The sequence below is a fragment of the Notolepis coatsorum genome (assembly GCF_963971535.1).
Source record: "Notolepis coatsorum genome assembly, chromosome: 8".
NCBI classification, from domain to species: domain Eukaryota; kingdom Metazoa; phylum Chordata; class Actinopteri; order Aulopiformes; family Paralepididae; genus Notolepis; species Notolepis coatsorum.
In genome coordinates, this window is record NC_140172.1 from 120,914,337 (window position 1) to 120,927,819 (window position 13,483).

The following is a 13,483-nucleotide window of genomic DNA, read 5'->3' on the forward strand; positions in this document are numbered from 1 at the left end:
TTTCCCCCTCCTTCTTTTTTCCGATTTTTCTCCCATCCCACTGTTAGTCGTTATGCCAATTCCCAACCCCCTTCCTGGTTGTTGCGCACTTTCCCCTACTGTTGGTCCGAGAGGCCGGAGACTGTCACATGCTTTCCTCCGACGCATGTGCAGCCAGCCGGCAGCCAGCCTGGCCGCGCAGATTCTCACCGGGAGAGTGTAACGTGGAAGGTCTCACTACCTCTCTCCAGATCCTACCCTTGCTGAGCAGGCGCCCCGACCGAACTGTAGGGGTCGCTGTCCAGAACGCCCAGGACCCACCCACGGCTCCCCTCCCCCTAACTCAGCCAAACGAGTTAGTATAGCGATCAGCCCGAGCCAAGGCAATGCTGACTCTCCGGGAGTCGAGACCACAGCCTCTTGCATTGGTGACAAGCACAATCTCCGCTACGCCACCTGACCGCCCTTTTCATTGTTTAAAACAAAAACAAACACAGAATTCTGTAAAAGGTTTAGCATTTTCTAGAATAGACGTGTTCTTCAAAACACAATGCATATATATATATGTTAATCCTATTACCTAAGAACGGTCAATGTTATATAGTTTATCAAACTTGGTGATTCATGATGCAATGAATGAAAACTTCATTACAAAACAGTTTCTGAAGGAGAAAAGAAAAAAGCAACAACAGATTAAAATCATTCCAGAATATCTTTTTATTTGTTCTGTTCCCATCCCATCCCCCACCCTCCCCTTTCCCTATTGCTGCACTCGATCATTACAAGGATATGGTGCTGATTCCTGTTTACAGCAGAATAGATAAATAAATAGTACAATTCATCTCACTACACGCAAAAAAAGAAAAAAATTCCATTCAAACCGTTGCATTAATAAATATGCTTACATCTAGCTGTCCTTATTTATATGTACATCCACATTGTTTGTCTTTATGCTTTGGGATGGTAATAAACTAAAAAATAAGCCTATACATTTCATCTTCTACGTGTAAACCTGGAAAGAAAAAAAAAGAAACATTTAAGTTTGGAGAACCAGTGCAATGTTAATTCAGTCAGAAAAAGATGATTGTGGAATTTGTCATTTCCTTTGCCATTTTTCAGCTTCAGATGTGTCATTTGATTTATTATAACTGTTCTAGTGCACCCTCTCTGAGCACAGACAACTCTCAGTATGCTGAGGGGGCGTGGCCCACTGTTCACTGAGATGTCAGGTTAGGATCATTATACATGAAACTTCCAAATGTAAACAAGTTCATGAGACCAGTCAATCTCCTACACAGAGTTGGACGACGTTCCACTTGTGTTCCACTGTCAAACATCTCTGCCCAAAGAGAAACGACCTAACTAACCGGTGCTACCTATACTATATTATCTTCCCTTAGCATATGGAATAAATATTATATTATTGTCCCCCCCCCCCCATATTTGTTAGTCTCTTTTATAAATAAGAACCAAAAATGCGTTGAAAAAAGTCAAATTATTAAATTTCACAGCATCTGTGCAGCCTTGTTTATTCACTGTGTCCATGGAAATGACGATGAACGCAGCCATAAAGCTATGGTTTACTTTTCTGATAACTACATCACTGCATAACTCATAAATGTTAAGACAAGCTTAATTTTCTGTTATTTGTGATAGTCTGTATGCATCCAATTTAAAGTTACAGCCGTTATATATATAGTTGTAGCCATTCTTTCAACCTATTTTAGTCACAGATGTCCCGGTTGGTTGGTACACATTTTGGCTCTCTTGGGCAGAGCCGTTTAGCAGGCTGTGACATACAGGTGTAGCAACTGCTCTGAGTAGGAGTGTGGAGCAAAGTATGATCAGTTGCTATGGGAGATGAACATTGGCTAACTGCACTAGCAGGTGATAAATAAATGGTCACAGTTGCTGTGGGAGTTTCTGAAACAATGAACTCAATTGTAGCAACGTAGCTTCATTGCTTGTTCATCGACTAGCTCGCTGATATCCTTTACAGCTACTGACAACTGGCAGATAGACTGATGGGCCAATCAGGGTAACCTGAGTAGATTATGCAATGTTGACATTAAGCAGATTGGTTATCTGAAACGGTTTGATTGTGTTGATATCCAAGGGGGATCTAGATATCAAAGAGCTTTAGCATTTTCACAACAACAATCAGTTTTAACATATTGGGCAATTTCTACATCAACATACCCTTCTGTTTAAAAAAGAAAAGAAAAATGCAATGAGATTGAAAAAGATGATTTTCATTGTACTGAATCTTTAAAGTCCATTGGTCTATCCTCCTTCAGTGAATAGAACCAGGCCTTGACTACATGAACAAAAATAATAACTTGCACTAGCAGCTGTAGCTGTGGACGGCTTTCCTGTTTGTAATGCCTGTAAAGTATAATGGTTCCTCCTCTTCAAGTGTCACGGTAACGGTCCCAGAAATGCAGGGCAAACTGCATGCATTGCCCTGAGCCCTGGTTTTGCATTTTGTTAGTTTTCGTCTTTTTTTTTTTTTCTCTCTTTTACCTGACAAACTCTTCTGAGTGCAAATATGGGTAAAAGAAAGTTGTGATTGTTGTGATGTTGATGGCGGTGGTGTTTATTTGCAATCTTGTTGATTATTATGGTAGATCAGGTCTTCATATAATGGAGGAGCATGCAGGCTAAACTGACTGCCACAGCCGTGTACTGTAAGAATGAATGAGCAGGTGAGTGAGTGAATGAATGAATGAATGAATGAATGAATGAATGAATGAATGAATGAATGAATGAATGAATGAATGAATGAACGAAGATTGTAATTTGGTTGTAGCACAAACACTGAAATGCCCCCCTCCTGCATGGAGTAACTTGGGCAAACATTTTCATTAGTGGGTGTAGCAGAGGATGGTATTATAGTCTCATCAGTCCATCCTGACAGGCCCTCGCTGTGCCGTCAGTACCTCCTTTGATTGGTTCAAAGTCTGTTGGTGTACTATTTGGTTTTTATAGTCCATTACTGTCCGGCACAAATCATTTACATCGTCTACAGTAGTGCACACATCTTCTTGAGCTACAATAGAGACAGACTTCAAACATTTGCTGTTGTAAGAGCGGATTTGGATTGTGGTCGGTTGGTTGGCCGGTAGGTAGGTTTAGAGACTGACGAGGAGAGAGGGTGAAGGAAGTAAGTATGGATAAACGTAAAAAAAAAAAGCATTGATGAGATGCTGCTGCTGCTTTAGGTGGAGGGGCAGGCAGCAGGCCAGGCATGGACACTTTCCAAAAAAGCATTTTAAAGCTAAGATATATCATCTTTGCGGTTATTGTTAAGTCAACAGACAAGAGACGATCTTAAGTCTTAAGATGCTGTTGGGAAACGAGACCCCCCCCCCCCCCCTGCAGGGCCCTTTCACATGGAGATGCTGCTGTAGAGATCCTCGATCCTCCCCTTGAAGAACTCCCTCAGCTCGGGTCTCTTGGCCTTGAGCGTCGGGGTCAGGAGGCCATTTTGAATGGAGAACATCTCGTTGTAGACGTAAATGTTTTTCACCTTGAAGGGACAAACGGGGGGGGGGGGGGGGGGGGGGACAAAGAGGAAACGTATAAAGTGTTAAACTGAGATTCATGAAGTATGCGATTTTCTCGATGGCTCTCTCTGGTGCACAAAGCTCTGCTTAAACTGGTTCCCTCGTACCTAAGTGTGCTTCTGTGCACAAAGCAATATAAGTATGCCCTTCGTTCTCAAGCTGTTCTAACACTGGAAGTTCCCCATATGAGAACTGAATTGGGAAAAAGGGCTTTTAAATATGCTGCTCCTTCATCTTGGAACAAGATACAGGAGGACCTAAAATTACCAGGACTGGTCACCCTCGGAGAATTCAAAGCCATTTTAAAATCCTACGAACTCAGTTCCCTTGGTCAGTGCAACTGTGTTTGATCATTTGCCTGTTTGATAACTTGCCTGAAATTGGAGCTTGATGTAAATGTTTTATCTGTATTTTATTGTGATGTTCTTTTTTATGTTGAAACTTTCTGCTGCCTTGCTTGGCCAGATCGCTCTTGAAAAAGAGATTTTAATCTCAATGATGCTTATCTGGTTAAATAAAGGATTTGATTGATTGATTGATTGATTGATGTGACTCTCCTCTGTCATTTCCACTCACACGGATGCAGCAGACCGGTTTTGAGCTTCATGCACGCTTGGAAAGAGAAGGTTTATGACAGCACATGTATTATGTCTCTACTACTTAGATTAAACTCAAATGTATTGTCATCATACAGTACAGTACAACGAAAAGACGTTTGGCATCCAACCAGAGTGCAAATGTAGCAGTAAAATGCAACAGCAATATACAATGTACATAATTAAACTGGGTACAAAATATACCAATGAGTACTACTGAATGTAGTGCTAATCAGATGCATGTACAGAGTTGTAGTATAATATATGTACAGTGATACAGGTGTAAAGATAGTATGGTTGTAGTCATACTGGCCAGCAGCCTAACAGTAAAAGTAGGTAAGTAGGGATGTTCGATATTGGCTTTTTTACCGATACACCGATATTGTTCAACTCTTAATTTCCGATACCGATATCAACCGATACCGATATATGCAGGGCCCCCCCCCCCCCTACCCCCAAAAACTGAATAATTTCAGGTAATTAACATTACATATCTCTTGTTGTGGAATTAACACAACATTATGCATATCTTTTTATTTTTTGTATCTCTCTTTCTCAGATTTTTCTGTTTTCTCCCCGTCCCAATTTAGTCGTTGTGCCAATTCCCCCCCCTCCCCTACCTGGTTGTTGTGCGCATGTTCTCCTACTGGTCGGTACAAGGGAACCCTGAAGTATCCACACGCTTCCTCCGACACGTGCGGCGACAGCCAGTGGCTCTCTTCTCACCTGGCAGCGAGGGCTCTCATTGGTGAAGTGTAACACGTGGGAGGTCACGCTGCCTTCCTCAAGTCCTGCCTCCGCTGAGCAAGCGCCCAGACCTGACCTGTAGGCGTCGCTGTCCACAACGCCAGTTTCCCACCCACGGCTTCCCTCCCCCTAACTCAGCCAAACGAGTTAGTATAGCGATCAGCCCAAGCCAAGGCAATGCTGACTCCGGGAGTCGAGACCGCAGTCTCTTGCATTGGTGATGAGCGCAATCTCCGCTACGCCACCTGACCGCTTCTACATTATGCATACTTTTGACAATAAATTAAATCAGAATTTGTTCTTACTTGCTTGCCTGGGTAAATAAAGGTTAAATAAAAGTAAAAATATATATATATATATTTTTAAACCGATACCGATCATTTCCGATATCACATTTTAATGCCAATATCGGCCGATAATATCGGTAGGCCGATAATATCGGACATCCCTATAGGTAAGGGATATGTAGGTCTACAGATATAGATATAATATCTACAGATATGTAAAACGACTTTTGTGCAGGTAAATACAGATAGGTGTGGATAGATATACTGTATATGCGGTGAGAATAAATATATATACAGAGCTATCATACAGAGCTATGGGTATATGCAGGTATATAAGTAAGTATATAGAGGGGTTATATGCAACACTTTTAAATAGACTAAATTGACTTTGATACTGATACCGTATCACAGATACTGGTTCTAAAACGATAACACATCTAAAACATTAGCAGCTGACATTAGTTTATGTCATCGAACTGTCAGGATATAATCTTTACTCACATGTGCTCCTAAATAATCTTTTGTCGTATTTTTGGTCATAAATGGAGTGAAACGCTGATACTATCGAGTCCTGCCTTTAGGGAGAATTACAAAACGGACAATATGGAAAATGCCTTGGTGTGTGTTCAGCCGACACTGTTGACACACCCACTACGCAAAGCGTGCGCTCTCTCTCTCACACACACACACACTGCTCCAGTCACACATCCACTCAACTCATCGAAAATACGGCATCAGGCTATTATTCTAAAAGTATCTAACGGCTGGGTATTGAGATACTTTTCTAGTATCGGTGTATCGTGCAACCCTACTTATAAACAAGGCGCCCTGTCTTCTGTGGAATATCAAGTGTTGCCAAAACATGTCTTTCAAGAAAATCACATTCAAATTACACACAGAATAATACACTGGAACAAGGCTGCTCTAAAACCAAACACTTAGGAATAAATGTAATCTGCCATTGTAACATTGGCAAAGGTCTTAGAGACTAATGAGTATTTCGAGTCTAAATATGTATTAGTCACTAAGGCTCATGTGCTAAAACCATGCAAACAACATATTACATAATATACTCTCAACTGGAATTACACAATATCTTGTGGTTTCTACCCATTTTGGTATACAAATACCCATGTATACTGAAGCACCACATGCCCACCTGCTCAAAAGAGTGGAGACCGCTGGCCTTGCCCAGACGCACCAAGTCTTCCAAGATAGCCTTCTTCAGTTGCTGTTTATAAAAAAGAAGAAATAAGAAATCACAGCATATTTATTTTCCTTTATAATGCTTCAATAGTATACTCTATGCATGACAACAACTGATTTTAAAGGTGCTGTGAGTGATATTATTTTGTTAAAATAGCTCTACATTCTGACAGACATGAGTGTTTGGTCATTAACATGACCTCTGCTCTGCAGTAAACAGAAAGTACATTTGATACAATCAGGAGAGAGAACCCTAGATACTTTTACGTATTTCAAGATATCTTGACAAGCCAACATTTCTGGAAGATTATTTAACTTTTTTCAAGCACATAAAACTAGTTTTTATTTCTTATTTTTGCAGTGTGGAGTTCTCTCTCCTGATTGGATAAAGTGGGAACAGGATACCAGAACATTTATTTTCTGTTTACTACAGAGCAGAGGGACTGGGATACCCATGTTACTGACTACAGACTCTATCAGTGATGGCTGTCAGAATGTAGAGCTATTATTTTAACATGTAGACCACTTATTTTAACAAGGAAAATACCACTTACAGCAACTTTAAGCTAATGAGATGAGATTAGATAAGAAGAACTTTATTGTCCCCAATAAACCACTTATATCTATGATAAGTACGATAACTGCTATAGAAAAGTACTGAGAGCTTAAAGGGGAACTATGTTCAACTTCAGAATTCATACATGTTATTCCTCTGGTCTAAGACAGACAGGACACAATTATTAATGAAAATGAGCAACTCTCTCCCAAATCCAAAATCTAGAGTGCTAAAACTCAAAAGTGTGATGTCAGAAAAGCATAAAGCTGCTCCATAGACAATGGATTGGATTGGGAAAGATGTTATAGGTGACACTGAGAGCACCCAGGGGAATGTTCATAGGTACATTTTCTGTTTCAGAACTGAGGACACTACTATAGAATAGAAGCTCATTTGGATATAAAAAATTAAACAAATGTTCTGTGGCTCCACAAAATGGTCTCCCTTTCATTGTCAATGGAGCAGCTCCAGACTTTATACTTGATGACATCACAGGTTTGATTCTTACTCCTCTGGTTTCTGGCTTCGGGAGAGAGTATCACAAACATTGATTGAACTGCCTTAGGCCATGAAAAGAACACATTCGATTTTTTTTATTTGAATGGTTTTCACCTTTAACTCTTTCAGTGCCACTCACGAGATTTCTCGTGTTTTTTTATAGGTGGTTGCTAGCCACTCACGAGATTTCTCGGATTTTTTTTTTTTTTTTTTTTTTGCGATCTGAAAAATTATTGCATCACCCGAGCCTACCCGAGTATAGCCGAGGGGCGCCGACGATCACTGTGGAAAAAAGCGCCCCCTGTCGTCTCCCAGATGACATAAGTGATTTTGGAATGGACTCAATGAAAATGAATGGGGAAAAAAATCCGGTACTCCACATTTTCCAGTTCACTGATCCAGCCGGGGTTACCACAGTTCATTCTGGAGCCTCAGATCCCCGCGGATCATAGAGATCTACTGTGTCGCGTTGGATCCATACACTTATCGATTTTTTCGAATGGTGATCAGGAATTGGAATATACCAGTTGGATACCATCTGATGTCAGGTAAGGACTCTGTGTTATCAGTGGTAGGATAATCGGAGTAAGTTTGATGAAGTTATAAGCTGTTTTGTGAAATGTCTTCTTTCGGTTTCATTGTAAAAGTCCGTGAGGAAATCAACGGGGCGATTATCAGTGCGCGGCCGTAATGTGCGTGCGTGCACGTATAATATTGATCATCTAGCGTTTATTTGAAAACGATTCATAAAAAGGCCGACGAATATCAACGTTGTGGAATATTCCACTAAAAGACGATTTTCATAGAATGCTCCAGAATGAGCTGTTTTTTATATCAAAACGGGGGCTTTTCTAACTGCTCTGAAACGGAAACGACGCGATAAAAAAAGAATCTGCCTTCACAGCACTGACTGGAAAATAGTATTTGATAATGCGATGGGCAGATTAGACACATAGCCATAATTTAAAACATAGATTAGGCGATATTAACGTTAACATTGGCGCGGATGGTGGCATTCAAGCGGTAAAATGGAAAACCAGGCATGGCATTGAAAGAGTTAACACATTGCCCGCCGGGCATTGTACCCATTATTGTACCCAGTCTGCCAGCGCTATAAGTCTATGGAGTGGCTCACCTTCTTTGCAGGGCTATAACTTTTTAAATTGTATTGCTATATTGACATTATTATGGCCCATTCAACATCGATTATCTATCGTTCAGGATGTGGGAACGTTATACTTTTTCATTCATACATTCATACAAAAATACCTTCTAGAATATAAGTATGTTTTTATCGTTTTCTGCAGTAATTCCTAGAACGTGAGTTATAGGCCTAAACGCATATATAGATTATCGATTGCCGTTTCCCCCCTATACACGCTATATAAAAAAATTAAACTGTATATGATTGGTATACGTTATGCTTCATCATGCGTGGAAGAAAGGGGGGGGTCGTTTATAATTCCCCAATCATCAGTAACTGCTTTATGTAGTATGGGTGGATATATTGATCAGATGGTTTGCAAACAAGGAAACTCACAATTGGGTTGAAAGTAACGTTAGTGTCCTCTTACCGTGGGTCAAAGAGACTGGCGGTGAAAGATCCCAAGTATACGACGTCGATCGCCTAGGTCCATTTCCGGTTTGTATGTCGCAATAAACGGCGAAATCATATAGATTATTAAGTTTAGAAAGCGATCCATTATGTACATTGTGTCTGTCGGGAGTCATGCAACGATATCTGACGGCCGGATGAATTTAATCGACGCAGCGACATCAGCCATATCCTGTAGTCGAGTGTAACTCGCCCGACCATCCACCAGGCGGCGGTATTGAGCCGTTGTTGCGTCACCTATAGGGTCCAGCTGGAGCGTCGCGGCTGTATATATGAATTATGAATGCCATGGCGAATTTTTTTTATTTTGATCTCAATAACGCTGTACAGCGAGGTCTGGCGGTCAACGCATGGCGGGCAATAACGCTGTAAAGCGTTTCCGGCAGTGGATGTGTTAAGGTGTAATGTCATGTCACCTACCGTATTTTTACAGAGGTCGCGGTAGCTGCCCAGCATGCCTTTCTTCTTGGCCCAGGCAGGCATCACCTCTGGGTCTGGGACCACAATACCCACCAAGCAGGACTAGAGGAGAGGACATACACACAAGATATGAGGCAAGAAAACATCTAGCAGTCAGCCAAGAGAGAGGAGAGGCTTACAAGGATTCAGGCAGAGCTAACTTATTACATATATAACGCATTGTCTGGCTCATCAAACCCAAATGGTGTATTTCTTTTTGGGGGGGGGGGGGGGGCATATGGACAATGAAAGATTTACATACAAATCTCCCACTGCCTATTTTAATGTGAGACCAAGAGACTGGCTACACAGACAGTTGGGAGACAGAGAGATAAGTGAATGGGGATGAAATAAAAATAAGTATTACCCAGAGGAGCACAGTATGTTAGGAGAAACATGAGGAGAGCATTGGTGGAAGACGTTTTATTTATTTAATTTTTACCCAGGGACAGTGCATATATTAACCAACATCTTCAGTTTCCACATCAAGGTAAATGTGCCAGAATTATCTAATGAGCTAGTTTTCATCTGTAGTGTGGGAGGAAACCGGAGTACCCAGAGGAAACCCAGGCAGGGAGAACATGCAAACTCCACACAGAAAGGCCCCCTGCTGGGGTTCGAAGTAACCCAGGACCTTCTTGCTGTGAGGCAGCAGTGCTAACCAATTCTAATTAAGTAAAAGTAGAGACGTATTTGCTATTGAATGTACTTAAGTATCTAAAGTAAAAGTATGCATTGTACATGACGTTTGTGTATTCCAGTGCTTGGGAACGTTCAATCCTCGATCCACTGACCTCTATAGGTTATGTTAAAGTGGTATGTGGTCCAGTTCTGCTGCTCTGATTACAGGTTATGTTAAAGTGGTATGTGGTCCAGTTATGCTGCTCTGATTACAGGTTATGTTAAAGTGGTATGTGGTCCAGTTCTGCTGCTCAGATTACAGGTTATGTTAAAGTGGTATGTGGTCCAGTTCTGCTGCTCAGATTACAGGTTATGTTAAAGTGGTATGTGGTCCAGTTCTGCTGCTCTGATTAAGTCCTCTTGAAGTTGACAGGCTTCAAATGTGAACGTATATAATCTTCATACATTTCTGCCATGAAATTAACTATTACTAGTATTTTTTTACTCAAGTATTGTACTTAAGTACAATTTTGAGCTACTTGTACTTTATTTGAGTATTTACATTTTACTTTTACTCCACTACATTTCAATGTTCATATCTGAACCCATCAGTTACTAGTTACTTGGAAGAAAAACTAACCCTGACTAACCTTACAGTCATGCACTTGTCCTAATATACTAACCTACACTGTAGCACTCAACACTTTGATGAACATTGTTACTCAGCTGATAGAGTTGTGCCCTTACTGATGACTTGTCGTACAGAAAGGCAATACTTCAGGACATTTTCAATGTGGCAGAATTCCAAATAGGATTTACACAAATAGGAACACAGGCTTGACACGGTGGCCCTGGGCTCAACTCACTAATCTCATTCACACCCATTGGGAAGCTAAACACAGATGGTAAGACTCTATTAGGAGGGATCTACTCCATATTGAAGTGTAGGGGTGTCTGGATGAGTCGTGGCTAGACTGGATACAGTCTAGATGGAAGTAAGATCTTGTGAACTTTGTGGTTTATCATTTGTAATCGCTGTATCTTCAGTAAGGTTATGGTTAAGGTTTACATTGCGCGCACGTGTGTGTGTGTGTGTGTGTGTGTGTGTGTGTGTGTGTGTGTGTGTGTGTGTGTGTGTGTGTGCGTGCGTGCGTGCGCGGACCTGAAGACTGTCTCCATGGATGTAGAGCTGAGCCACAGGTTCACTCCTGATGTAGATGTTCTCTATCTTCTCAGGGGAGATGTATTCGCCCTGCGCCAACTTGAAGATGTGCTTCTTCCTATCAATGATCTTCAGTGAGCCATTCTGAAGAGAGGAGAGGAAAGGAGAGGAAGAGAGAGGAGAGGAAAGGAGAGGAAGAGAGGAGGGCAGAAGAAAGGACAAACAAAGGAGAAGAGAAGAGAAAAGGGAGAGTTGTCAGTGTGATCCTAACTTCTTCATCTCATTCTTTCTCACTGTATTAAAGGTAAAATATATTTTCTGGTATCCCTTCCCACTTTATACAATCAGGAGAGAGAACCCTAGATATTTTTACTTATTTCAAGAAATCCCGCCAGGCCAAATTAGCTTACTGCTTTTTCAGGAGTTCTCTCTCCTGATTGGATAAAGTGGGAACAGGATACCAGAACATTTATTTTCTGTTTACTACAGAGCAGAGGGACTGGGATACCCATGTTACTGACCAGACAATCTATATCAGTGAAGGCTGTAGGAATATAGAGCTATTTTTTTTTTTTACATGTAGACCACTTATTTTAAGGGGGGGGGGGGTTGGGTAGGAGGGGTGGGTGGGGACTGTACATTGGAGGTGGTTGGGGGGGGGGGGGGGGGTGGGTAGGAGGGGTGGGTGGGGGACACTGTACAACTGTACAAACAACACTGTACATTGGATTATTGACAAGACCATACTTGGTAATTTACTGTACATTGGAGGGGGTTGTGTTCGGACATTTACAGGGGCCAGTTTCGAGTTGCAGTCTCCCTTAGGTGTTTTTTGAGAGTGTTTTTGAAAGTGGGTAGTGATTCACATTCCTTTACAGCTTTGGGTAGGGCGTTCCACATTGATGTGGCATAATTGCGAAACGTGTTTAGTCCCTTGTTTGAGCCGAATCTGGGTTTAACATGATTTGTGGAGCTCCCTCTGGTGTTGTGATCGTGGTATTCACTGACCTTTGGGAAGTATTTAGTCATGTACATGGGTACCTTGGTCGTGTAGTGTATCTTGTAGACCAGGCCCATTGCAAGTTGCTGTACTCTGTCGTCTACTCTAAGCCATCCTAGGTTGTCAAAGTGGGCAGGGGTGAGGTGGGTTCTAGGAGTAAGGTCAAGCAGTAGTCTGACCAGTTTGTTTTGAGATGTTTGTAATTTTGTTTTTAGCGCCTTTGAGGTGCTTTGGTACCATGAGGTGCAAGCATAGTCGTAGTACCCTTGAATGAGTGCTCCTGCTAGAGTCTTCAGGGTATTCTTGTTTACCAGTGAGGAGATCCGGTACAAGAAACGAGTTCGTTGGTTGACTTTTTTTATTACATTGGATGCCATTTTGTCACAGGAAAGATTTGCCTCTAGAATAGGTTTCAAATGTGCACAATGTGTAAATGGAGTTATTTACATACAAATCTCCCACTGCCTATTCTAATGTGAGACCAAGAGACTGGCTACACAGACAGTTGGGAGACAGAGAGAAGTGAATGGGGATGAAATAAAACCTGAATATATGGTTGTTGCGCAAGTAGCGTGATTCATGATTCAATGTTTGTCGGCCAACCATCAGCGATTCCGTCGTATTGGGAATCCCAGTTGGTCGTACTGCTGTAACTACTCTTTTCCATCATCTATATTCACCTTTTACGCTAGAACATGGCAAATTGTATCAACGGATATCAAGCTTCCTGAGATCCTGACCATATGATCCTGCATATCGTATATGTCACAAATGTAACAGTACTAAATACCTGTATGTCATGTATGTCCCTATGCCATAAATGTCATGTATGTTGTGTATGTCATAAATGTCGCTATGAATTGAAAATGGGGGACCCTGATGTAAACAAGACAAACGTCTTTCTCTGGTCTGCATCCCCTTAACAATTGTGTGTATTGAGCTGTACTGTATTGTACCCATTCTGCAATCTGTTAAATAAAGTTTTCATTCATTCATGAAACTGTTGCCCCTTCACCCTGCGCTGCTCTTCTCCACTTTGTGTTTCCCGGCGCCTTTTTGTTTGTAGAAACGGAACCCTAAACCACACAGGAGGCTCTGGTGGGCCCACTGGAGGTAGGCCTGCATGTGGTCCCATTAGGCAGCGTATGATATACATGGAAAAGATGTATAGTACAAATCCACAAGAGTTTG

General features: G+C 41.5%; 1 protein-coding gene across 1 annotated transcript in view; it reads right to left on the bottom strand.

Moving 5' to 3' along the window:
- Positions 1–739: 739 nt before the first annotated feature.
- The window catches only part of acsl6 (acyl-CoA synthetase long chain family member 6), a 96,214-nt gene continuing 83,470 nt past the window's right edge, over positions 740–13,483 (bottom strand). The window contains exons 16-19 of the mRNA XM_084320858.1: positions 11,293–11,436; positions 9,471–9,572; positions 6,335–6,406; positions 740–3,508 (exon numbers count right to left, since the gene is read on the bottom strand). Of these exons, the coding sequence (XP_084176984.1) occupies positions 3,368–3,508; positions 6,335–6,406; positions 9,471–9,572; positions 11,293–11,436 (459 nt within the window). The 3' untranslated portion in view covers positions 740–3,367. The remainder of the gene's footprint in view (positions 3,509–6,334; positions 6,407–9,470; positions 9,573–11,292; positions 11,437–13,483) is intronic.